This window comes from Scatophagus argus, chromosome 7 (assembly GCF_020382885.2).
Source record: "Scatophagus argus isolate fScaArg1 chromosome 7, fScaArg1.pri, whole genome shotgun sequence".
Lineage (NCBI taxonomy): Eukaryota > Metazoa > Chordata > Actinopteri > Scatophagidae > Scatophagus > Scatophagus argus.
In genome coordinates, this window is record NC_058499.1 from 20,313,218 (window position 1) to 20,337,416 (window position 24,199).

The 24,199-nt window shown below is 40.9% G+C and overlaps 1 protein-coding gene and 9 non-coding genes across 12 annotated transcripts; all 10 read right to left on the reverse strand.

Annotated features, from left to right (window-relative positions):
• Window positions 1-1,888: 1,888 nt before the first annotated feature.
• On the reverse strand, window positions 1,889-8,944 carry meak7 (MTOR associated protein, eak-7 homolog). 3 transcript variants are annotated; one of them, XM_046394882.1, is made up of 9 exons: window positions 8,802-8,944; window positions 8,040-8,216; window positions 7,357-7,620; window positions 7,091-7,226; window positions 6,800-7,011; window positions 5,845-6,031; window positions 4,766-4,884; window positions 3,466-3,645; window positions 1,889-3,233 (listed from the first exon to the last, which is right to left on the reverse strand). In XM_046394882.1, the coding sequence occupies exons 2-9, from the start codon at window positions 8,208-8,210 to the stop codon at window positions 3,105-3,107; spliced, it is 1,398 nt and encodes a 465-aa protein (XP_046250838.1). In that variant the 5' UTR covers window positions 8,211-8,216; window positions 8,802-8,944; the 3' UTR covers window positions 1,889-3,104. The 3 variants fall into 3 exon arrangements, with proteins under 3 accessions (XP_046250838.1, XP_046250836.1, XP_046250837.1); XM_046394880.1 differs by having other exon boundaries at window positions 7,091-7,235; XM_046394881.1 differs by lacking the exon at window positions 8,802-8,944 and adding an exon at window positions 8,649-8,791 and having other exon boundaries at window positions 7,091-7,235.
• Window positions 8,945-12,259: 3,315 nt separating this feature from the next.
• On the reverse strand, window positions 12,260-12,330 carry trnag-gcc. Its single transcript has one exon. It is a non-coding gene; the product is annotated as a tRNA-Gly (tRNA).
• A 303-nt stretch (window positions 12,331-12,633) lies between these two features.
• On the reverse strand, window positions 12,634-12,704 carry trnag-gcc. The gene has a single exon. It is a non-coding gene; the product is annotated as a tRNA-Gly (tRNA).
• A 374-nt stretch (window positions 12,705-13,078) lies between these two features.
• On the reverse strand, window positions 13,079-13,149 carry trnag-gcc. Its single transcript has one exon. It is a non-coding gene; the product is annotated as a tRNA-Gly (tRNA).
• Window positions 13,150-13,523: 374 nt separating this feature from the next.
• trnag-gcc lies at window positions 13,524-13,594 on the reverse strand. The gene has a single exon. It is a non-coding gene; the product is annotated as a tRNA-Gly (tRNA).
• A 374-nt stretch (window positions 13,595-13,968) lies between these two features.
• Window positions 13,969-14,039, reverse strand: trnag-gcc. Its single transcript has one exon. It is a non-coding gene; the product is annotated as a tRNA-Gly (tRNA).
• A 374-nt stretch (window positions 14,040-14,413) lies between these two features.
• Window positions 14,414-14,484, reverse strand: trnag-gcc. Its single transcript has one exon. It is a non-coding gene; the product is annotated as a tRNA-Gly (tRNA).
• Window positions 14,485-14,858: 374 nt separating this feature from the next.
• trnag-gcc lies at window positions 14,859-14,929 on the reverse strand. The gene has a single exon. It is a non-coding gene; the product is annotated as a tRNA-Gly (tRNA).
• Window positions 14,930-15,303: 374 nt separating this feature from the next.
• Window positions 15,304-15,374, reverse strand: trnag-gcc. Its single transcript has one exon. It is a non-coding gene; the product is annotated as a tRNA-Gly (tRNA).
• A 374-nt stretch (window positions 15,375-15,748) lies between these two features.
• Window positions 15,749-15,819, reverse strand: trnag-gcc. The gene has a single exon. It is a non-coding gene; the product is annotated as a tRNA-Gly (tRNA).
• Between the last annotated feature and the right edge of the window lie 8,380 nt (window positions 15,820-24,199).

A 24,199-nucleotide genomic window follows, 5' to 3' on the forward strand; every position in this document is an offset into this window, starting at 1 on the left:
AGGTGGTCAAGAAGGTCCTCAGGCGACTAAGAGTTGGACCTACTCATTTGGCGGAAACAAGCACAGTTTGAAATTTAAAAGGACGAAAGAGTATGTTTTTACTCTCATCAGTGGAGGAGCATTTACATCCTGTAGACTTAACTACTACTGCCACAGTTTCAACATAGCCCGGTTCAGTTTTCAAAATCGTATTTAAGTTAAACTTCATAAATTGTAAAAGCATAATGTAGACTACATAAATGTGAAACATACTTACTTATTCTGCAGAATGATCCCCGTCGGTGCTAAAATGCTGTAAACACGCCACAGCACTTTAATGTTGTACCTGCTGATTTAACCTCCTTCATACATTGTGTCACCATCACCAATCTGATCATATAGTTTTTATATAAAATCTTAATTATAAGTAACTATGTCTGTCAGATCAACATGGTGGAGTTAAAAGTGCAATGCCCTATTTCCCTCTGAAATACTTAAACTTCCAGTACCTGAAAATTGTAATCAAGTATCCCAAGAGTGAATGTTCTCACTTAAAACCACCGTCTCTTACGTATTTGCCAGTCAGTTATGCTGTTCTATACAAAAAAAACAAACCCAAAAACAAACAAACAAACAAACAAACAAATATATCAATAATATTTTTTAAACAAATAATTGTGGGTTAGGATAGCAGTAGCGGAGAAGGAAATTTATTTCAACTTTCATCTAATCCCTAATTTTGTCTTTACATGTACATGTTTTACAAACTTCCACAAGGAGGGAGATGATTTAAATATGAGAACGAATCAGACTTTTTTTTAACATTCACAGGACCACAAGACAAAATTGCTGAAAACCACTGATTTAGAATATCACAACAAAAGCCTGAGGTTCTCTGATATGTGAAAAGGTTGAGAACTGCTCTGATGAAGTTTAAATAACAAGGTCCTGAGAACAGCAAATAGCACAGAATAAAAGTCAAGCAAAATGAAAATTTAAGTGTGACTGTTAAACGATACAGGAAAACAGTGGAAAATACAGTTCAGTACAATGGAACGTGTACATGGTTGGCAGCATGTGTAGAGATCAGGATGAGGAGAATAACACGGAGCAATGAGGGGAAAAAGAAACGTGGTTGAGAATAGCCGCAATAAATACGTATGTATGTACTTTAAAAGGAACCACAGCACAGCTAGACGTGTGGTGGGGTCGTCACAGTATGGAAACATTACATAGCAGAATAATGCATGACATTGTGCATTTGTCTTCCACTCTGTTCATTGTCATGGACACAGATAAATAATGTTATACTGTACAAGTAAGGTTTGATCAACTGATAGAAGGCCCATGCAATACATGCACAGTGGTTACATATTTAGCTGGGGGGGATATCTGTAATGAGGAACATATGATGAGTTGATCCTGTGGCTCAATATAAAGGCATATTTCCATGAGAAAACAAAATAAAATAATTTCCATATACAAATATAAAGAGAAGTAACAACATTCACTATAGAACTACGTCCTTCATGCACAGCTGTAAGATTATATAACAGATTTACATATGTAACTTGCCTCAGTAATTTGCATGATGGCAGAACAGAGGAGGAGGGCGGGGGCAACAAATACAGAGTTGCCTTTCAGCCCAGTCTGAGCTGGAGTTCGTATTGGTGCAATTAGGGAGGAAAAAAAAGGCAAAAAGTAAAAGTGGAGATCTTATATTAGTGGCAACATTTTACAGCCTGTCTGGCGAAGTCGGACATGATCCATTATTGACACACTAACTACATTATATTCTACAGTTCACTCATCTGAGAAACACAAGTGAAAGCAGGTGCACCGTCCAGGTGTCCTCTAACTTTAACAAAACACAACACTGCAATATTATATTCATGACACACACGCACAATTAGCCTCAAACACTTTATTCTACAAAACTGAAATTATTGGAAGAGGCAGTAAACATGTTTCTAACTGCACCATTGTGACCATATTAGTGTATGCCTGTTGATTCATTAGAGCTGTTGGACTATTGACTTACAACAACAACTAACAACCTCTCACCTAAAGGTCAGGTCATGATGTGGGTGGAGAAAGCACGCTGATCAAACTGTTCTTAACAGATAACACCAAATCTCCTCAATTAAAACATATAATGTTAATAATACACCTATGATAATCTTGTATAAATAATCCAGTGCAGATGTGTGGCCTCGTGGATCTTTTGTTTGTCAGTTCCTTAGAAAATGATAATCCTCAGAAAATGTAATCATAATCTTAGACTCTGATCTAGCATAGACTCAACAAATTGCTGGTTTTACTGCAGTTCTGCGTTTGTCCAAGTGGTGTTACCGCACCTAGCCGTCAAAGATGGCAGACGTGCTTGTGCATGTGCTATTCAGTTCAGGCAGCTACTCAGACTGCACAGTGACAGTGCCTCCAGGTGGTATAAATGGGTAGTTAGAAGAAGTTTTTTGTCTCTTTTATCGCTGAAAATTATTTATTACTATCAGTTTGAGGAACAAAGTATTTGCAGCAGAATCTCACTAACAAGTTCATGTCACATGTCTCTCTAATACCGTAGTAGCAATTAATCTGCCATAAAATTACACTTTGAAAGCAAACCTTCAGGGTACATTTCTGTACTATTTTATTGCTACTGCAAATTTTCTCCTTCCAAACATCAGTGCATTTGGGTGGGAATAAGTGTGAACACACCCACAGTGCATTGGGCCCTTTCAAACTGAAGATGAGAAGAGTCTTGTGTGAAAGTGTCAGATGAGACACACCACTTATAAGCTGCCTTTAGACCTGGTTAGGCTTTGTTAACCTCAGTTATGTTGTGATGATGTTTTTGTCAAAACCATCCTTAACATCTGATGGGTGTACACAAGAGGATAACTTTAGTGTCACGTGCCATTAAAAAAGCAGCAGTTTGTAAATTAAAAGGGTCCAAGCAGAATGAAAGGCAAGGTAAGAGAAATGTGATGTTGCTGAGACATGTCTCTGAGTCAGATGTCGATATTATCCAACTATGTCAGATGATAACCTCCCAACTTGTGTCAGTACTAGGTGGACCAGGAGCCTCAATAAGGTCAAAACGGTTTTGATCTCCCTGGTCCCCGTCACTGCTCTTGGTCTTCCTCTGGCTCCCTGAGGCCCTGACTGTGCAGTGTCTTTCCTGTTATCTCCATCATTGCCTGAACCTCTGGATCCACATCCAGGATACTCTTCTTGCCTTCCCCCGCCTCACCCTGAAACACAAAGCACGCAAGAATACATGGACTTAATTCTTCATTTTCTAAAGGAAACAACTATGATGTGAAAAAAAAGGCTGAAATGTAAATGAGGTTCTCTATTTGTGGTCCAGTTGTTCCAGTTAATAGCATGCCTGAATTCAGAAAAAAAAATGGGGACTGAATTTTGTTATAATTCTATAACAACCCCCCTCCCCGGCAGCAACAGCATTAACCCCCTTTCTCTCACCTCCTCTGGCTCTGGGGGTTTTCCAACCGCCCACACTTCCACTGAATCCAGGAAGAAGTCCTCCTCCCCTGAAAGCTGTGGACTGCCATAGGTGGTGCACTTAGGTCGGGCGCGGCTATGACCTCTGCCAAAATCACTGTCCAGCCACAGACCAAAGTAGCTGTGCTGACCGCCCATACCCTGATGAAGACCAGAAACATTAAGATAACCACGTAATTAGAATATACCTATCATTTGTTGATAAAAGGTAACCTTACACAATTACCTTAAAGGTAAACATCATCAATTTCCAACCAGCTATGTATCATTGCAATGTGGGTAGTATGTGCAAATGAAAAACTTCTCTCCTTGTTGCATGCACCCAGAGCTCCTCATTCATTTGTTGGCAAATGTTCGCTGAACGATGCCAGTTCGGCAATTTTTAGACACTTGCCTTCACATCAAACTGTCAAAATTAGGGAGTGCTGATCGAATAAGAATCAAGACTCCATTACTGCATCGTCTGTTTCTCTAAAATATTTTGAGAAACATATTTTAGTGTATTGTACAGCTGTAAAACAGGAAAGCTGATGACAGGAGGAGCTGTCATATTGTGCCTACCACCAACCAACTTACAGTACCATGTGGGAGAATAGACTGGTCTGGTGCGTGCAGCGCCTTCTTCTTATCACAGCCCTTTTTCTCAGTTTTCACTGGTCATGTACCACCAATTTAAAGACTGTCAAAATGCAGCTACTTACTTTGAAAAGAAACCATTCTGAGGCCAAAAAATGTAACTGAAGATCATGATGAAATCAGTACCAATTGTTATACAATATTAGAAGAGATTAATGTTTTCTAAATGTTACCAACCCCTTTTTAAAGTAGTAACAATGTTTTGTTTTGGTCTCCAACTGTGTCTCTCTGTCTGTTTAGTGCTGGATAGATAGAGCGCCGTGGGTTTATCAGAGCTTTATCACTGAAAATCACTGACCATCATTAGGACTGTTGCTCTACAACTGCGACAAATAAAATTGGTGTAGGTTATACAATACATATGTTATGTAATAAATAACACTCTATCAGATTAATAGCTTGACAGGCTGGAGGCACTGGCTGACTGTTAAATAGTTTATACACCTTCTGTCCTCACCTCCAACAGTCATTGTGTAAAGATGCCACCCTATCAATATGTTTGAGAAACAATATCTACACTCAATGCACAGGCAAAATTTAAGGATTTAAAGTTTGAACTCCATGGGATTTTTTTAGACCATAAACAACAGAAATAAAGTTCCAAACTAAACTCGTGCGGGCTCACCAGTCCGTTTGGCATGGTCTGCTGATTCTGGTTGAGGTACATATAGTGTTGGTTGTATCCTGTTGCTGTATAAACTCTCAGTCTGGGGAACACAGTGAACAGGAAGCATCTGGAGTCACCTATGCACACACAAATATACAAATTATTAAGATCTGAGTGAAAAATCAAGTGACAGCCCACAGTATTCAAACAAGTAGTATTACTTCCTCAATGTGTCCTTTTATCAGTGCTTTAATATCATGGTGCAGATCTGGGGTCTGGTCCACACCAACATGACAGTACTTTCTCTGCCACAGCATTAACGAATTAGAGATTATTTGTACAGATAACTGATACCACATGATGATAAAGCTTCACAGAGCTCAACCACCCAGATGTGAAGTGTTATGTCTCTGACACGTAAAAGGGAATGTTCTTTATTCAAAGTGCAGAATGAACAGTTTCATAAAGAGATCAACTGCTGTTAACTTTTAATTCAGCTGTAAATCAGAATCAGAGTTCCTTTATTTATCCCCCAGGGGGAAAAGCAGTTGATCTTGATACCTCAGGGAGCTGTTCCCCAAGTGGGTAGCGCAGCACCCAAGCAGATAAGCAGAAAGTGCAGCCAGATTTGTAAAATTAGTTGTGTGGGGGTATTTTTAAGAGTTTTCCCCCTTTGAGGTAACTTTTACATGAACAACAGTTTTATATTAGGTTTTCAAACATATAAAAACTGAAGAAATAAACAATAAACAAGTAAGAGCCACAGTGTATTATCATTTGTATGACCCTTAAAATAGCGTAAATTAGCTTGGTATGACCTTCAAGACAGTAATGTACTGAATAATAAATTATAATAACAATAATAATAATAATAATGTGTGTTGAGCATAGACTTCAAGCACTACAAACTCTGTAGCCTACGTTCACTGGATTCACATAAGCTAATATTTTTGGGTTCTCTGTATAACTGCTGATGGCAGCTGATCTCAGGGCACAGTGAGTAAGACATTTGACAAATAACACGTTACATCCGAGGCCTATAAGTCATGAAACATGAAAGTGCAGTGGAATTAGACAGAGCTGGTCCCTTCTCTCACCCTGGAACTGAGGTTTGACCTCCCAGGCGTGGGAGGCGAAGCCCCCAAAAACATGTCCCTTTGTGTCTTTGATAAGCAGCAGGGTTGGCCCACGCTTTGTCAAACCAGCCACCATCCTGGTGAAGCTCTCCCCATGCAGCCGAGTGGAAAAGACAAGTCTCCAGGGAGCATTGTAGCTGTCTGGCAACTGCAGACAGTAACACAGAGCTGAACATGACACAGTGACAGTGTATGTGTATGAATACGATACCTTTGAAGCTTCAGATTTTAACTTTCTGTGAGTGGTTTCAGGTGATTTGGAGCAAACAGCAAGCCAAAATTATGTATTTTACATAGAAGACTTCTTTCATCTTTCTTTTGCTTTTGATGAATTAGAAAGATGCCATATGCTATTTTCTTTCCATCAAAAGCATGCAGACAACCTTCACAATCTCCAAACGTTTGTTTTAAATAACACATATTATATAGAGAACCTCCCATAATTGCCCATGATCAGTAAAAATGACTCAACTCATCCTCTTTTGCATAGCACATAACATCCTGGAGAAAGTCTTTAGACATAACTGTGAACTGAAAGAAGAAGTACAACAAACATCTATGCCTTTTCTGTGGCATTACTATGGCATTACTGTGGAACACAGTACAGTATACAGTCTGGTAACAAGTGTTTTCTTTTATAAATGTACAAATGCAGAGATTGTTTAACATGGACCCTTGTTTGAGCCTTCTAAATGTGCCAAAGCTAGATTTAACTAAAGGAAACGAGAAAACCATGAGGGCTGATTTGTTTGCCAGGAAGTTGCCATGTAATAGCTCACTGAAGTTTGAAAATAGCTCAAAACCATGAATGATGGTAAAACTCACTTTTCACCAAAAACTTGATCAGACCAAAAGAAAAAAGAATAAACAATTCTGGGTTGAAATCTAACAACATACTATACATCTGCATTCTGACCTGTGGTGCTAGAAACATAAGGGTGGGAATGTCCAGCAGACACCTCAGCTCTTTCCAAGGCGTCTCCCTGCAGGGAGGCAGCAGGGTTGGGGCTGGCCGGCCACTCAGGGACAAATTTAGGCCCTCAGCCACCAGCATCTCCAGGTACAATGATACCTGGGAGACCCTGAATATCCAGTCCTCCAGACAGGAAACATCACACTCTCCCTGATCTGTAGAGTAAAACAGGATGAGGAGAGTCACATTTCTTTACTATCAACATGCTCAAAAACCTTCAAATAACCTATTTACCAGAGGGTTTGAGTTCAGAACATATCTGCTCTGCAAAGAGTTTGACACCAAGGGAGACATCACCCATTTGCTCTGGCTTCCAGCCCTGCAGACGCCCTCTGTGGACCAGAATCTGAATTACAGCAGAAATCAGGTCCTGCAGGAACTAAGCAAAATGGGAAATGGGAAAGGGGAGGATCAAGCAGGGAGGGTGGAGGAAGATAGAATATTAATAGAAGGGAAATATCTCAGAAATTTCCTTTTTTCTAATTTTACCCTCTACTCACCTCTGCTACCTGCTCACATGTGACAGCTGATGCTGACCCTGCTCCATGTTGGGACATGGCCATGACAAGGGGAGCCCGTTCTTCTGCAGTGCCTCGCAAGGTGTCTGCAAGGAAGATGACCAATTGCTCTCGCACCACTCCAGAGGCAGCAGAGGTGCTGGGCTTCCCAGACGTTGTGGGCGCTGCCAGTCCATGGTCAATACTACACATGCACTGATAGAGCCTCCTCACCATGGAGTCTGGTACCAGGCTGGCCATTGAAGACTGGGAGAAACAAAAGAATGAACTGAACACACTGGTAAAAACTACTTTCGCTAGTATATGCACTGATAGAATAAACTGGAGAGTAATAAAAGTGATATTTTCTCAGTAGAACAAGAGCTTAAAATATAGTCATAGCCAAGGAACATTTCAGAACCAGATCAGAGTCATGTTTATTAATAAAGCAGGTTTTCACATACAAGCAATGTGCATTGGAAACTAAACTGCAGAGGGAAATCAGGTCCAAATATGGTGGAAACTCTATCTTCTAATCAAATGACGAAATTCTTACGTCAAAGAGTTTTATCTGGTCACGCTCTGAGTTTTAATCTTAAACTGACAACATCTGCTTCTACTAGACTGTTGTAATGACACCTGCATGCGCAAATGACACAGTCTATCTACTGCTTTCACAGTGTCACCTGCAGCATCTGAAGCGTCAGGGTCTTCCCTGCTGGTGCTTTTCTCGGGGTTCCAGAAGGACCCCCAGCACCGTCCTGAAGCCTGTCGAAGACCCCCTCAACCAACGGCCGGTCCTCGGGCCGGAAGCGGGCCAGCCGCTTCTGCACCACCACACTGTCCGTGTTACCCATGGTGCTCTACAAAATAGTACAGCCGAACACATACACCAGAGTCATTATTAAACGTTAGTATACTGCCTTCCTTTAATAGAATTCATGAGGACTTAAAATAATGACATCAACTGACTTTCTAGGCTCATAGAAGCTTGACATCTTCCATATATACGAAAAACAAAGATAACGTTTAATGATAGGATATCACGACAGAGCAGTCTGAAATATTAACTTTGATGTGTTAAATGACGTTATTTTGTGTTGCATGTTTCGTTTCTCCCTGTTTTATTAAATGCCTTTAGAGTCGTGTTATATGCATGTATGTTTGTTACTGAAACATTAGCAACCGTATCAATGAAACATTTTAAAGCGGCTTTAATAATGATATTAATAATAATACGTATAGACCGGTTAAGTAATGAGTAAATAACATAGCTTTTTTTTATTTGTTTTTACCTTAGATGACAAGCTAACGCTAGCTAGCAAAGCACAGCATTACTTTATTTGTATCCCCTATGCGAAACGCTACATATGAAATACTCTGGGTAAACATACAACAGACATGATAAAATGTATACGACAGACATCAACGCTTAATGTGACGCTAACCTTTTAAATAAGATCAACTAAGCCTTCCATCCTGCTTCTAGTAAGAGCAAAACGTAAACTTCCTGGTTTGAAAAGCAATGACACTTAAGGTACCCAATCAAATGAGCCCAATGCTCACCTATTTCATTGTGACTGGTTAACGATGTCAGGGGGCGGGGACAAGTTGCAGTTGGTCAGTATGTTCAACGTACCCGGGTCAGTATTCTTGTTTTTGAGTAGTTATAACACAGAACAGTTATAGAACTGATAAAATAGATGTTATAATCAATGGTGTCTGTATCTGTATGTCTTACGCCTGTTCTGCAGTATTAAACCAGATCACAACGTGCAGCATCCAGCTTTATAAAGACACGTAACTCAATGGTTATAAAAATGCATGCGTTCATGAGACTATGGCAAGTAGTGAGGGCCAGAAAGGATCAGTCTTGTAGACAGCAATCTTAGTATTAAAAACTTTAGAGATTAGAAGAACTTGATTCATTTTAGTGTTACTTTACTACGCTTGCAGTAAATTTCAGAAAAGTGATTAAATTAAAGGAAATGATGGAATGTTCTAATTTTTTGTAAATTTTTGACACAAAAACCTGGCAGTTCATAGACTTAAGAGGAAGTGTAATTTCATAGTCGTATCCCATCTTTCACCACTAGAGTGTGCACAGGAGCAGCTGAAGAGAGACCGCCAGAGTCCTCTGTAGAAACAGCAAGCCATTGAAAAAACGCCTTTTAAGGGCATGAGACTTTCTTGAGAGCACTGAGCTGGGTGTGTTGCATTGTAATGAGGTCTTGTAGGACAGTATATGCAACCACGTCGACACAGCTGAACGTGATGTGACGTGCAGTCATCTGCCCACGTCGGATAAACAGGCTGCCGTAAACAGGATATCAGTGATGAATAAGTGTGTGCAGCATGAGGTGAACCACAGAGCTTGAAAAACCCTTATTAATCCAAGTCGTCTGGATCATTTTCAAGCATAATGTGTGGGCCATTAGTCTGAATGAATGAATGAATGAATGAATGAATGAATGAAGTTGACCTGAGCAGACATCAAAGTATTTTATTCCAGATCATTACTTAAACACAGGAAATAAGTAAATTATAAAAATACTATATTCAGTGTGTTATATTTTTGATGAATTCTAGCAGAAGTTTGTCATATATCTATATAAAAGAGCACAACGTGTAAACATACTCTCTGGCACATATTTGGCTATATTTTGAAAGGACTTAATGTGGTCTTTTGCATAATCATTGTGCTCTTGCAAAAGAAAGATGTTTGCCCCTGGCCTCGTTAAACATATATCATTTACTTAAACGGCTGATGATGAGAGATTCAAAATAAAGCACTTGAACCACTTGCTTTGTTCCATTACAACCTGCTGAATCTAAGAGGTCAAATGTATTTGCAAGTCAGTCATTGTAAAAGTGAAAGAACTGAACATGAACACATAGTTCAGCTGTTGTGACTGCTTTTAGTTTCCAGTTGAATCAAATAAGATTGTACACTTTCATTAATATTGACCTTGAAGAGTTTATCACAGCATGTGTGATACCAAACTGGGTTACTTACTCACGACTTACTTGTAACTTTTTCTGAATAGTGGCCATAAATTTAATCCACAAATTTGCTTATCAGAGGCTTAAACAAAGCACAGAAGTTTATAATACTATAGGACAGGATTTTACAACTGCGAAAAACAGCAGTCGTTTTATCTTTTATCTTATTACAGCTGTAAGGTAGGCAGCTCATAAAGGAGAGATTGCTGGAAGTGTTTACCAATATATACTGACATGAGAAATAGATGGACAAGATTAGATAGAAAATAATCACAGAAATTCAGCTATGTAGGGATGAGGATGGAATGTGAGAGGAAAAAATCTTCCATGCTGAACTTCCAACATGGTGTTCACATTACTCAATAGGAATGTGTTCCTAGAACAATTGCAACACCTTTTGGTGTAGTCATATCAGTTTATCAATTTACAATCTCTTTGCTGTTTTCATTCTCTCTTGCCGTGTTTCTGTTGCCTCACTGGTGTTTCAAGCAGGTACGGACAAAACCAGGTGATATGCATGGTTTCCTGTTAAGTGACGCTGTATATGTGCACGCTCCAATAAAATGAGGCACTTGGCTTGATTTCTTTGAACTGTGGACTCAACTGTGTTCACTACCCTATACTGATACAGCTGTCAACAAGTCGAGACTTGAGAAGTGAGTTTTGTTAGTTCTTGTTTTTTCTTCCCTTTGCCCACTAACCCTCCTCTCTGTTGTATCCCTATATGGTAAAAGTCTCACTGCTGACTGACTGCACAGGAAATTCACCATCTGAATACAAAGTTTAAAAAAAAAGCCACACACCACACACACACACTGACAGACTGAAATTGTCACCGGTCTTCACAGTGTTCCCGCATTTTCATTTCAAGAAAAGTTATTCAGCGCTCTCTTGTTGCATTTAATTATAGTAACTTGTACTTTTTGTATGATCCTGTTAAATTTTCATTCATTTTTAACAGACCTTCCGCAAAGGAAGACCCAGTTAGATGCATTATAAATGACTCTCAAAAGAATTTTTCTCTCAAGATTTTGGAATAAATGGCACATGAGGCCTGTCACATGGGGAACTGTGTGTTTCACCAGTCTCACAGTAAAACAACACCACTGAGATCTCATGCAATTTCCTCTCCTAGGCCTGAGTGTTTTGCATGCATGCACTGAAGAATCTCAGTAAGTTCCTTACTTCCTGTGTGTGTGTGCATGCACCACAGTCTACCAGCTCATGCTACAGCTGAGCTGGATCTTTGAAATGCTGCAGTAAAAATTGCAGTCATTGTCATGTGGTTTCTTGGTATAAATAAATACTCTCTGTAGGTAGATGTTTCTTCATGCTCAGATGGCACTTGTTTGGGGAATTATTGGACACATGGAACCTTTATGGAATCATGTGAAATCATGTGTTTCTAACTGCGCAAGGCTAATGGAAATACTTGCATGAGAGACAAAACAGGGAACAAACACACACATATACATACACACAGATACACATTTAATAAGAATCTTATCTCTTTCTTTCAGCTGCAGAAAAACAGTTTCCTCATTCTGGTCGCTGTGTCAACAGCTGATTCATCTGATGAAATAATCCGGGATGTCCTCAAATCTTTCATGTTGTTTCACTGTAAGGTGCGGCCTTGTGAAACAGTCTACGTCATTAAAGTAATTTGTTTGATATTTGTTAAGCCACACAAAAGCAATCCCTTTCGTAATATGGAGGCGCTCAGTTTTGTACAAACATACAAATAAGTGTGGCAGCAGTTTTGGCGGCAAAATAAGGAATTGCTTAAATTCAGCATGTTGCTATATTGTAACGGCTGAGTGGTGTGTATCTAACTAGTGATGGGAAGCTTGTGATATCGTAGCAGCATATTTCAACATAAGGTTATGATTACTCAAAAGTCGAGTGCATTGGCCGGGAATCGAACCCGGGCCTCCCGCGTGGCAGGCGAGAATTCTACCACTGAACCACCAATGCCCTTATAGTTGAGATTTCGAGCCCCCAAAACTGGCCTTGCAGGCTACAGGTTCCTGATTATAGTGTTCTTCAAGTCAGGACTGAGGGTGAGGACGGTCTCCAGTTTCATTTGGAGTAATAATAGCGCTCAGCAGTCTCATCATCTTTAGTTAGTAGTTGTTTGGATCTTGTAGCGCAGTTTTTGATTGTCTAGGTTGACATGGCATTAAAAAGACGTCGCTATCCAACTAGTATTGCTAAGTCTGTCATATCGTAGGACTGCGTTCCTCACTGACTTTACTTCCTGTGGTAACTAAACATGATTGCATTGGCCGGGAATCGAACCCGGGCCTCCCGCGTGGCAGGCGAGAATTCTACCACTGAACCACCAATGCCTTTGTGGGTGACTTTTTTAAGCCCCCAAACGCGGCCTTGCGGGCTACAGGCGCATTCGCCTGATTCTGGGGGTTCTTCAAGTCAGGACTGAGGACACACTGCGCAATAAAATTCGATTCAGTGGTGAAATCTCATCTGCCGCGTAAGGGCAGTGGCCAGTTTCATTTGGAGTAATAATAGTTCTCAACAGTCTCATCATCTGGAGTTAATAGTTGTTTTGATCTTTTAACGCAGTTTTTGAATATCTAGGCTGGTATTTTAATTTTGGCATCGCATTAAAAAGACATTGCTGTCCGACTAGTAATGGTAAGTCTGTCATACTGTAGCGCTGTATTCCTCGCTGAATTTTCTTCCTGAGGTAACTAAACAAGATTGCATTGGCCGGGAATCGAACCCGGGCCTCCCGCGTGGCAGGCGAGAATTCTACCACTGAACCACCAATGCCTTTGTGGGTGACTTTTTTAAGCCCCCAAACGCGGCCTTGCGGGCTACAGGCGCATTCGCCTGATTCTGGGGGTTCTTCAAGTCAGGACTGAGGACACACTGCGCAATAAAATTCGATTCAGTGGTGAAATCTCATCTGCCGCGTAAGGGCAGTGGCCAGTTTCATTTGGAGTAATAATAGTTCTCAACAGTCTCATCATCTGGAGTTAATAGTTGTTTTGATCTTTTAACGCAGTTTTTGAATATCTAGGCTGGTATTTTAATTTTGGCATCGCATTAAAAAGACATTGCTGTCCGACTAGTAATGGTAAGTCTGTCATACTGTAGCGCTGTATTCCTCGCTGAATTTTCTTCCTGAGGTAACTAAACAAGATTGCATTGGCCGGGAATCGAACCCGGGCCTCCCGCGTGGCAGGCGAGAATTCTACCACTGAACCACCAATGCCTTTGTGGGTGACTTTTTTAAGCCCCCAAACGCGGCCTTGCGGGCTACAGGCGCATTCGCCTGATTCTGGGGGTTCTTCAAGTCAGGACTGAGGACACACTGCGCAATAAAATTCGATTCAGTGGTGAAATCTCATCTGCCGCGTAAGGGCAGTGGCCAGTTTCATTTGGAGTAATAATAGTTCTCAACAGTCTCATCATCTGGAGTTAATAGTTGTTTTGATCTTTTAACGCAGTTTTTGAATATCTAGGCTGGTATTTTAATTTTGGCATCGCATTAAAAAGACATTGCTGTCCGACTAGTAATGGTAAGTCTGTCATACTGTAGCGCTGTATTCCTCGCTGAATTTTCTTCCTGAGGTAACTAAACAAGATTGCATTGGCCGGGAATCGAACCCGGGCCTCCCGCGTGGCAGGCGAGAATTCTACCACTGAACCACCAATGCCTTTGTGGGTGACTTTTTTAAGCCCCCAAACGCGGCCTTGCGGGCTACAGGCGCATTCGCCTGATTCTGGGGGTTCTTCAAGTCAGGACTGAGGACACACTGCGCAATAAAATTCGATTCAGTGGTGAAATCTCATCTGCCGCGTAAGGGCAGTGGCCAGTTTCATTTGGAGTAATAATAGTTCTCAACAGTCTCATCATCTGGAGTTAATAGTTGTTTTGATCTTTTAACGCAGTTTTTGAATATCTAGGCTGGTATTTTAATTTTGGCATCGCATTAAAAAGACATTGCTGTCCGACTAGTAATGGTAAGTCTGTCATACTGTAGCGCTGTATTCCTCGCTGAATTTTCTTCCTGAGGTAACTAAACAAGATTGCATTGGCCGGGAATCGAACCCGGGCCTCCCGCGTGGCAGGCGAGAATTCTACCACTGAACCACCAATGCCTTTGTGGGTGACTTTTTTAAGCCCCCAAACGCGGCCTTGCGGGCTACAGGCGCATTCGCCTGATTCTGGGGGTTCTTCAAGTCAGGACTGAGGACACACTGCGCAATAAAATTCGATTCAGTGGTGAAATCTCATCTGCCGCGTAAGGGCAGTGGCCAGTTTCATTTGGAGTAATAATAGTTCTCAACAGTCTCATCATCTGGAGTTAATAGTTGTTTTGATCTTTTAACGCAGTTTTTGAATATCTAGGCTGGTATTTTAATTTTGGCATCGCATTAAAAAGACATTGCTGTCCGACTAGTAATGGTAAGTCTGTCATACTGTAGCGCTGTATTCCTCACTGAATTTTCTTCCTGAGGTAACTAAACAAGATTGCATTGGCCGGGAATCGAACCCGGGCCTCCCGCGTGGCAGGCGAGAATTCTACCACTGAACCACCAATGCCTTTGTGGGTGACTTTTTTAAGCCCCCAAACGCGGCCTTGCGGGCTACAGGCGCATTCGCCTGATTCTGGGGGTTCTTCAAGTCAGGACTGAGGACACACTGCGCAATAAAATTCGATTCAGTGGTGAAATCTCATCTGCCGCGTAAGGGCAGTGGCCAGTTTCATTTGGAGTAATAATAGTTCTCAACAGTCTCATCATCTGGAGTTAATAGTTGTTTTGATCTTTTAACGCAGTTTTTGAATATCTAGGCTGGTATTTTAATTTTGGCATCGCATTAAAAAGACATTGCTGTCCGACTAGTAATGGTAAGTCTGTCATACTGTAGCGCTGTATTCCTCGCTGAATTTTCTTCCTGAGGTAACTAAACAAGATTGCATTGGCCGGGAATCGAACCCGGGCCTCCCGCGTGGCAGGCGAGAATTCTACCACTGAACCACGAATGCCTTTGTGGGTGACTTTTTTAAGCCCCCAAACGCGGCCTTGCGGGCTACAGGCGCATTCGCCTGATTCTGGGGGTTCTTCAAGTCAGGACTGAGGACACACTGCGCAATAAAATTCGATTCAGTGGTGAAATCTCATCTGCCGCGTAAGGGCAGTGGCCAGTTTCATTTGGAGTAATAATAGTTCTCAACAGTCTCATCATCTGGAGTTAATAGTTGTTTTGATCTTTTAACGCAGTTTTTGAATATCTAGGCTGGTATTTTAATTTTGGCATCGCATTAAAAAAACATTGCTATCCGACTAGTAATGCTAAGTCTGTCATACTGTAGCGCTGTATTCCTCACTGAATTTTCTTCCTGAGGTAACTAAACATGATTGCATTGGCCGGGAATCGAACCCGGGCCTCCCGCGTGGCAGGCGAGAATTCTACCACTGAACCACCAATGCCTTTGTGGGTGACTTTTTTAAGCCCCCAAACGTGGCCTTGCGCGTTTTGGAAATGTAACAGTTCATGACTATCTAGGCTGGCATTAAAAAATTAGACAAAAGCTATTTGTGTGTATCCAGTTTGAGTTAAACATACAATAGGCCTGACATCATGAATCACATGTGAAGTCATAGCTTACAGATCAGTGCCTGATTCCCTAGACAGCTCTTCAGCTGACCCATATCTTGATCTACAGTGATATTACTAAAACTGTTCCTGGAGTCATTCAGACTCCCATTAAAATGCACCGTCACTCTCATTTCTATTATAAAGCTCTGTGCGCAGAGGCAGTTGACCTTTCACTGTAACCTCATGGCTACAGTACAACATGCCACCAGGGCAGGTTCAATAAATGAATAACTATTTTACTGGTTGTCACTGATCCATGCAGAGCAGAGAGTTATAGTTTAATTAAAATGAGAGTAGAATCTTTAGCAGGAAATAGATGTGCACACTGTATTAGTAACTGCAATGAGCAGAAAGATGAAAATAAGAAGGACAGTAATAGTTTGAGACAGCAAGAAAGGGGGTCAGAAAACAGAGTTTTGTCTGATACTGCTGTGGCTTGACAGGGGAAGACAAAAGAGGAAAAAATGTAGAAGGGAGGAGGAAAGGAGATATGTACTGCCTGAAGGTACAACACTGAGATGAGGGTGAGTGGAGCTGCTGTGTAGGCTGATGGTAGAGTGAAGCAGACATGTGACACTCACAGGAATAACGACATGACACGAAAACGGTTATGACACACACAGTATGAAACATTAGGCAACATTGTGATATGATTCTATAAGATACATATCATATCTTTAACTATATAATGATCCTGTATATGTTGTGAAGTGATGTATATTGACAAAAGACAATACACCCAATGCAAAACAATATACACTATACCATATACCACTACACCATAATACATACACTATGGCATGACATGTGAAAAAGCTGTAATGTTTTTAGTGGTGTTGGCTCACAGGACATCTGCAGAGGTGTACATTTATCCTTGTATCCACGATCAATATAATTTGACAAAATATAATGTCATACGCTAACTTGCATTTTAATTCATCACATTTTAAAGAGACATTTAGACACACTACAATGTGATACGGCTTGTTACATTATAATATGACATAATATATAACATCAAGTAGTACCCTATAAGACATAGAACAGTATGACTGGGTACACTACACACAGTACAACATTATGATACAATACTGGGCAAAGTATAAGACAAGAATCCTTGGTTGTTAAATTCATCACAGATGGCTCACGAATTGAGGAGAGAGCAAGATATGAAAATGTTTATCTCTTGTCAATTGTTTCTGTCTTCTGCCTTCTTGGACTTAAACTAACATCCTCTTAACGCGGGTTTATATTTATGGATTATTAAATTTTGGCTCATCTGAGACCAGTTCTGAAGATACAAATGGACTCTGTAAAGTTTATTTGGCCAGTTAACCTTATCAGTCACTCTGAATCAGGAAAAAGCATCATGAATACAATCCCAGAGTGTAAAATTTAATGCTTCTTGATAGGCTCCTTGCATCGCTTCCTCCGCTCTGCCTGGGTTGGTCAGATGTCTGAAATAACCTTCATAACAGAAAGTGAGTTGCTATGTGATGTCTTCACATGCTAAGTTTCAGTTTGGTCATACTTAGCTCCAAAGTCAGTAACTAACAGGGGTATCGTAGAAGCAGAAAGAAGAGGAACTGCATGTCAAACAGCATTTAGTTTTCTTCTGTGTATTTTTTTTTGGTGTATTAGGATAGTTACATTTCAGCTCAATTAAACTTTTATACATCTTCGATCTTTGATCTATGATCATGCGGTGTGATAGTTGCATTCACAGCAAGAGGGTTGCAGGTTCGAATCCCGGTCTGGGCCCTTCTGTGTGGAGTTTGCATGTGCCTGGGTGGGTTTTCTCCGGGTACTTCTCCGGCTTCCTCCCACAATCCCCAAAACATGCACATTAGGTTAACTGGCTACTCTGGCGACCAGTCCAGGATGAACCCCACCTCTCACCTGTAATCAGCTGGGATAGGCTCCAAACCCCCGCGGCCCTGCATAGATATCTGGTATAGAAAATTGATAGATGGATTCACAAACATGCAAACTTTAACTATAGAAGCAATAGTTCAACATTTTGGGACATACACTAGTTTTCCTGATGGATAAAGCAATATAAAAAATGAATGGATGGATGGATGATCGATGAGCAAAACCTAATGAAACAGCATTTGATGCACTGACATCATATTACAGAAATTTACAGAAAGATGTCCCATAGAGTGAAAAATATGAAATATTCTTGATACACTCATTTCATAAGGTGCGTTTTGTGAGCTGTTTTGCATGAAGAGTGTGAAGAATACCACTGTCTTAACATACTCATATATACTCCCATTCATGTTGCCAAGTGTGAACTTAGAAGAACACAAGTTGGTGTACGCTCTCTTTAGATGATTAAGGCTACTGGTATATGTCACGTGATCTGTTGGTTTTTCACAGCCTAACTGAGCAATAAAGATGACATCATTCAAACTGCTTTGTTGTCTTTCACACAGGAAGTGAATAACGTGGAGGAGCTGGTCATCAATAGTCATAAAAAAAACCCCGTAACAGACTGACATCACAGCGAATAGACACCCTACTGTCAGCTTGTATTTAGAGGGTAAACGCACTCAGTAAACTCGGTAAACAGATGCTCATTTGGGGTGGAAGAATGAAGTTGCCCCTCAGCTCGTTAGTCTCTGACAATGACATCTCTGTGCCAACTCAACACTACTGTGTAGCGCTGGCACACAGGAGCACCGAGAACTCACCCATTCACACTCACATTCCCTCTCTGTCGCTCTGTCTTCTCTATTCACATGGCCTGGGAGAATCTGAATAGAGGCCCACCCCACCTCCCACCCACGTTTTCTTTGCTCAGTTGTGCAAATTTCAATTTCCAAGCCCCCCCCATCCTGTCGAACACCCACCGGCCATTATCTCTTTTTCTCTCTGACTGTCTCTCCCCCTCTTCACCCAGTTGGGGTCCCCCAAAAAAACGTTACTCATAAGCTCAGTCAGACTTCCAACACCTTCCTAATTTGCATTTTATTTAGACCGACTGCCACAGTGAAACAAATTAGTAACGACATTCCAGGATCAGAAAACTACTGGCAGCAGAAATGAAAGATTTTGGCACATATGGTACAACATTTGCAAGCGTTTGGAGTTGTGTTGATGTCGACCTAATGAATCTAATTTTCTCTCCTATCCGAGCACTGCTCTGGCCTCCATGGGCTCTTGAGTGAAATATTCATCCCTATAGCAATAATTCTAAATGCTCTGCTACGTTCAGCAGCTACTTGCAAACTTGTTACAGTGGTTTTACCAGAACAATGGCTGCTTGCTGCTTCTGAAAATTAGGTTGATGGAAACTGTTAAAGTGAAATGACACAGTAAAGCTGCAGGTCACCGCATCAAAACAAACTGGCAAAAAGTGCTGACGAGCTGAGGGGAGGAGTGTGAAGGAGCGCAGATCTCCATCCAACAGTTCACTCAAATCTAACTTAACAACGTAACTTAACAGCTTGTTCACTCACAGTCAGTATCATTGCTATATATAAGAGCTATCATTACTCTTCAATCATTTTCCGACTGGCAAGGTACAAAAGTGATTAATTAGTGCAAATATATCTTTAAAACTTGAGAAACAGCAAGAGCTGTGGCAGAAGGGATATTCTTCTTGAGTGGATGAATTCATTAAGTAGGAAGAGATCACTCCTCCCTAAACACACACACAAAGCTCATACACGCCCTGGGCCTCTGTCTTCCTCCTCCTTGCAGTTATGAGCTCATTATTTCAACACCGTTTGCTTGCACACAGACAACTTGGAGCAGGCTGGTCAGTTTGGATTTGGGACCCTGCTGAGCTGTGACTAACCAAATGTTGAATCAGTCAAACAGCGGTGACCGAGTCAAAGAACTGAAGTGAAAGGAAGCAACTGACAAAGTCTGAAAGGCTTTGCGTGTTATTCAGATGTAATGCATTTCAGGCTTTCAAAAAAAGATAAATCAGTGGTGAGATAAAGATGTCTAAACTGGGACCGACATACATGCTAGAGCAACATTTTGTTTTGTTTTTGATTGTTTTTTTTATTATACCAACTACAGTGCATGATTACATTCACTACAATTACCCAGTCTGAAAAGAGTCCTAACCATAAAACCAAGTCCCAAATCTATCATCATCCTGTATTTGTGAATCCACTTTAACTCAATATGAGATCGTCACCACACAAACATTTGGAGACATAGGGCGGCTAAAAAACAATTCCTGCCTTTCTCTCTCTTTTACACACACACACACACACATACATACACATTCATGCTTGAACAAAGCACATGACTTGCTGTGGGCTGTAAAATATGTTGCTATGTTGAGGAGTTTTGAGGAATGCAGGAAGGATCTGAGTGGTATCGCTCTGCAGGAACTGATCTGACAGTCCTTGTTTGGCCACTCCTACAGGTCCTGTATGCTAACATTCTCTCTCTCTGTCTCTGTCTCTACTGGACAAGAACAGACTGGGTAAAGGCCATACTTAGTCTAATGCTGCTGCCTGTATTTACCTTTGGCCATGCTGACTGGAGCTGTCAGGACATGCAGGACACACTGAGGACTGTAAAGTGAAAGGAACAAGGGGATGGAGGACAGTTGAAGTTCCTAAATTAAGCAATGCATGTCCAACAATACCAGTGTTTTCCTTTTACAGTGTAAAGTACATATTAGAAGCATAGCTATACTGTGTTATAATGGAAAAAAAGCTTGAGCTTACTGACTTGGTTTAAGTTGATTTACCCTTTGTAAATCAACTTAAACCAAGTCTTTACAACCTGTATAGTGAAAGAAGCACCTAAGTGGCACAGCTAACTGCAGCTAAAGCTCCAGAACTCCATCTGTGTCTACACAGGATGCGTTCAGGCACAGTACTGGGCGTCAGTCTCTTGCAGTTCAGCGATGCTCAGAAACCAATATCACCAATGTTCTTAGGTGCATAAAATAGAAAAAAAACAACAACAGAAAAACAAATGTTTCAGAGTGTTATAGAGCATGTTATTGAAACATTTGTGGGTAAGTGCCTAAATGATCGGACAGCCCAGCCACATAGAAGAGACCCACTGGGATGTCCCCGATGGTTCATCCTTGTTGTAAGTCCAGACTGTATTCTCATCATCGGTTCCTGGTACATACATGCCTAGCATACTGCTTAGACCTGCTGCGTCTGTCTCGCTCTATCCTCCTTCTCCTCATTGAAAAAAATGATCCCTCACCTCTGATTACCTGTACACTGTGATCTTTATCCAACAGTCGGCCATGTTTTGTAGTCCAAGGGATGGGAGAGTTCCATGTAGTGAAGTTACAGACTATTTGAACTGGTAGTGACAGGTATTTGAACTCTGGAGCATTTTTAGCCTTGCCGCACACATGGCTTGAGGGATGCAATGTTCGTCTGTTGTCTGGTTTCTATTTATCCAGTGCTTGATGACAATCCCATTGTCCTCAGCTGTAATTTGTGTTTGGCACATATCGACACGTTGACATGCTTAACTAAGATAGTAAACATTAGGAAACATAAAACCTGCTAAACATCAATGTGTTAGCATTTGTACACGTTCTGTCGATGGCATTCAGCTCAAAGCGTCAGTGTGCTTAAGTACAGTCGCTCAGAGCAGATAGCACAGCTGATTGCACTCAGGAATGCTGAGTGGTTTTCCAGGAAGGAAAACAAAACAGAAGGAAGCAACCTGAAAATTTGTGGTATTGTGTGTATATTAGGATGCAAGTGCTGGTATCAAGTACCAGTCAAGCCTCATTCTTTGGAACCTGAGCACAAGAACAAATGATGCTCACACAAAAACTGATATGAGCTCCAGAAAATGACAATCTAATCAATGTCAGGCCACTAACTTCATTAACATGGCTCCTTAAAACGAATAGCTCCTGTTTCAAATAGCCTTAAATCCCACACACATTCAAACAGTGTAGCATGATCTTAAACTTCATCCTCCACTACTTACATCCTCAATTTACTGAAGGCCACAGTGTGCTCTGTCATTATACAACCAGCTATTCAGTCCTCATAGATCACTGCAACCAACTCAGCCAGCCTGTCAGACACACACACACTTACTCAACAGAAGTCATGTTTGATCAGCGACTGAGTCATGCTGAAAAGCCATTAATCCATTCATCTGACAACTGCAGCAGATTAACACACACACACACACACACTGATAGTGTGAACAGCTGGGGAACAACTGACACGATACAGACCAGCAGCCATAACTCATATTGAAAACTTTGCATTAAAAGTGACAAGAAAACATGCAAATTAGGCATCGTTATTGGAACTCAGAGTCAGTCCTTTGTTTATTTCCCTGTTTCTGCTGACTTACCACACCTAACCGTGATGTGACTGCAAGAGTCCTACTGACTCTGCTTTCAGTCATCAGGAAGCAGTGTTGAGTGGTAACACGCTTGCCAGTGTTGTATTTATCTACCTATCTTGGTGAATAGTAGTTGAAAGAATAACTGTTTAAAAACCTGGCAGTGAAAGAAAATATTCTCTCAGTGCAACTAATATAAGCATTCACTGTATGAGCAAATGATAGCGCAGAAACAAGTAACCAAAGAGCATTTTTTCATGACTAATCATAATTTAAGTCTGATAAAATGATGGCTGAGATCTGGGAAGATCTACAACAGCAAGAGGAGTACAGATATTAAGAACGTAAATGAGATCCTGATCAGGACATTTCATCCTCCTCCCTCCTCAGCTGACTGAGGATGATGGAGACTATGCTGACCATGGAAACCTTTGGGACCCCCCAAAGCTCCCACAGATGGTTGCTGTATGGACTCTAATTCTCAAGTGCCCAAATTATCTCATTACCTCATCCTTTGCTGCTAACAAAAAGAGATCTAAGACAGTACAAGGAGGAACCCTTTATTAGAGGTTTTAAATGTACTCACAATGACGAACGAGAGGTATCTTTTTAGTCCACACATTCTTCTTTTTCAAGAAACCTGACACCCACGTTAAGGGTAACGTGGGTGTCAGGTCACCCACAGGCTAGTTGGTCAGATATTCAAATACAAATACTAAGCTGTTCAGTGTGCTGCAGCTGATTAGCCAGTTAGCCATCAAGGCTGTAAACTAATGTTATCAATGCTCTGTTCTTTCATGAACATTTGTTCGGCAGTTCTTTGAACGAGCCAAAGTGCAGTACAAGATGCAGCAGTGCTTGTAGATAAGGACTCATTAGATGGAAACTAATGTGGGTTGTTGCTCAAAGTTTGTGGTTCATTTTGTGTTGTGTCAGCAGCTACTGTCTGGCTGTTAGCGTGACTGTTGACCTATGAAATTATTCATGAGGCCAAAAAGTAAGGAACACATTTCTTCCTTCTGGTCACTAATTGTTGTTTGAAAAATTAAGATTACTATTTTTAAAGTACTGATCACTTCTGTAAGCTGTCAAAAATACATGTAATATTGTTGCAGTTGGACTAACCAAACTTGCTTGACTTGTTTAGTTCAGTGAACAATGAGCTTGTATTGCTTTTTCAGACCTTGTTTATACCCTATATAGACAAAAGTATCCAGACAGACCTCTTTATGGGGCAGTTTTTCAGGGCTTGGGCTGGGCCCCTTACTTCCAGTGAAGGGAAATCTTCATGTTTCAGCATACCAAGACATTTTGGACAATGCTATGCTTCCAACTTTGTGGCAGCAGTTTGGTCTATGTCTATGTCCCAGTGCACAAAACAAAGTCCATAAAGACATGGTTGGAAGAGTTTGGTGTGGTAGAACTTGGAGATTGTGATTCAGGCCTTTTCATCCAACATCAGTGTCTGACCTCACAAATGCTCTTCTGAATGAATGGGCAAAAATTCCCACAGAAATAGGAAATAGGAAAGTCTTTCCAGAAGAGTGGAAGCTGTTGTGGCTGCAAAGCTGTCTATTTGGAAAGCAATGTCACTGAAGTTGGTGTAATGGCCAAGTGCCCCAATACTTTTGATGGACTACACAACTCAGGCAAGTATGAATTGCATATTGTACAGAATTAAATGTACATCTATGTATGGAATCCAAGACATTCAAAAGCACAAAAAATTATATATATTGCACAGCCTGTATTTGAGTATATAGTATACCACATCAGCTGCTAGCAAACGCTGTTTTGATTCTAATCTTCTTTTAAACAAATCAGAGGGATCTTTGACAAAACTAACCTGACGAATCAAATGACAAAGGAGTCCAGGGTCCAAGCAAACTGAAAAACAGT

Excerpts from the sequence above, each read along its gene's own strand:
- meak7 (XM_046394880.1), bottom strand. The coding sequence starts at position 8,210 with ATGGGTAACACGGACAGTGTGGTGGTGCAGAAGCGGCTGGCCCGCTTC. Across the intron at positions 7,621-8,039 it reads TGACGCTTCAGATGCTGCAG|TCTTCAATGGCCAGCCTGGT; the intron begins GTGACACTGTGA and ends TGTTTCTCCCAG. Across the intron at positions 7,236-7,356 it reads CATGTGAGCAGGTAGCAGAG|TTCCTGCAGGACCTGATTTC; the intron begins GTGAGTAGAGGG and ends CATTTTGCTTAG.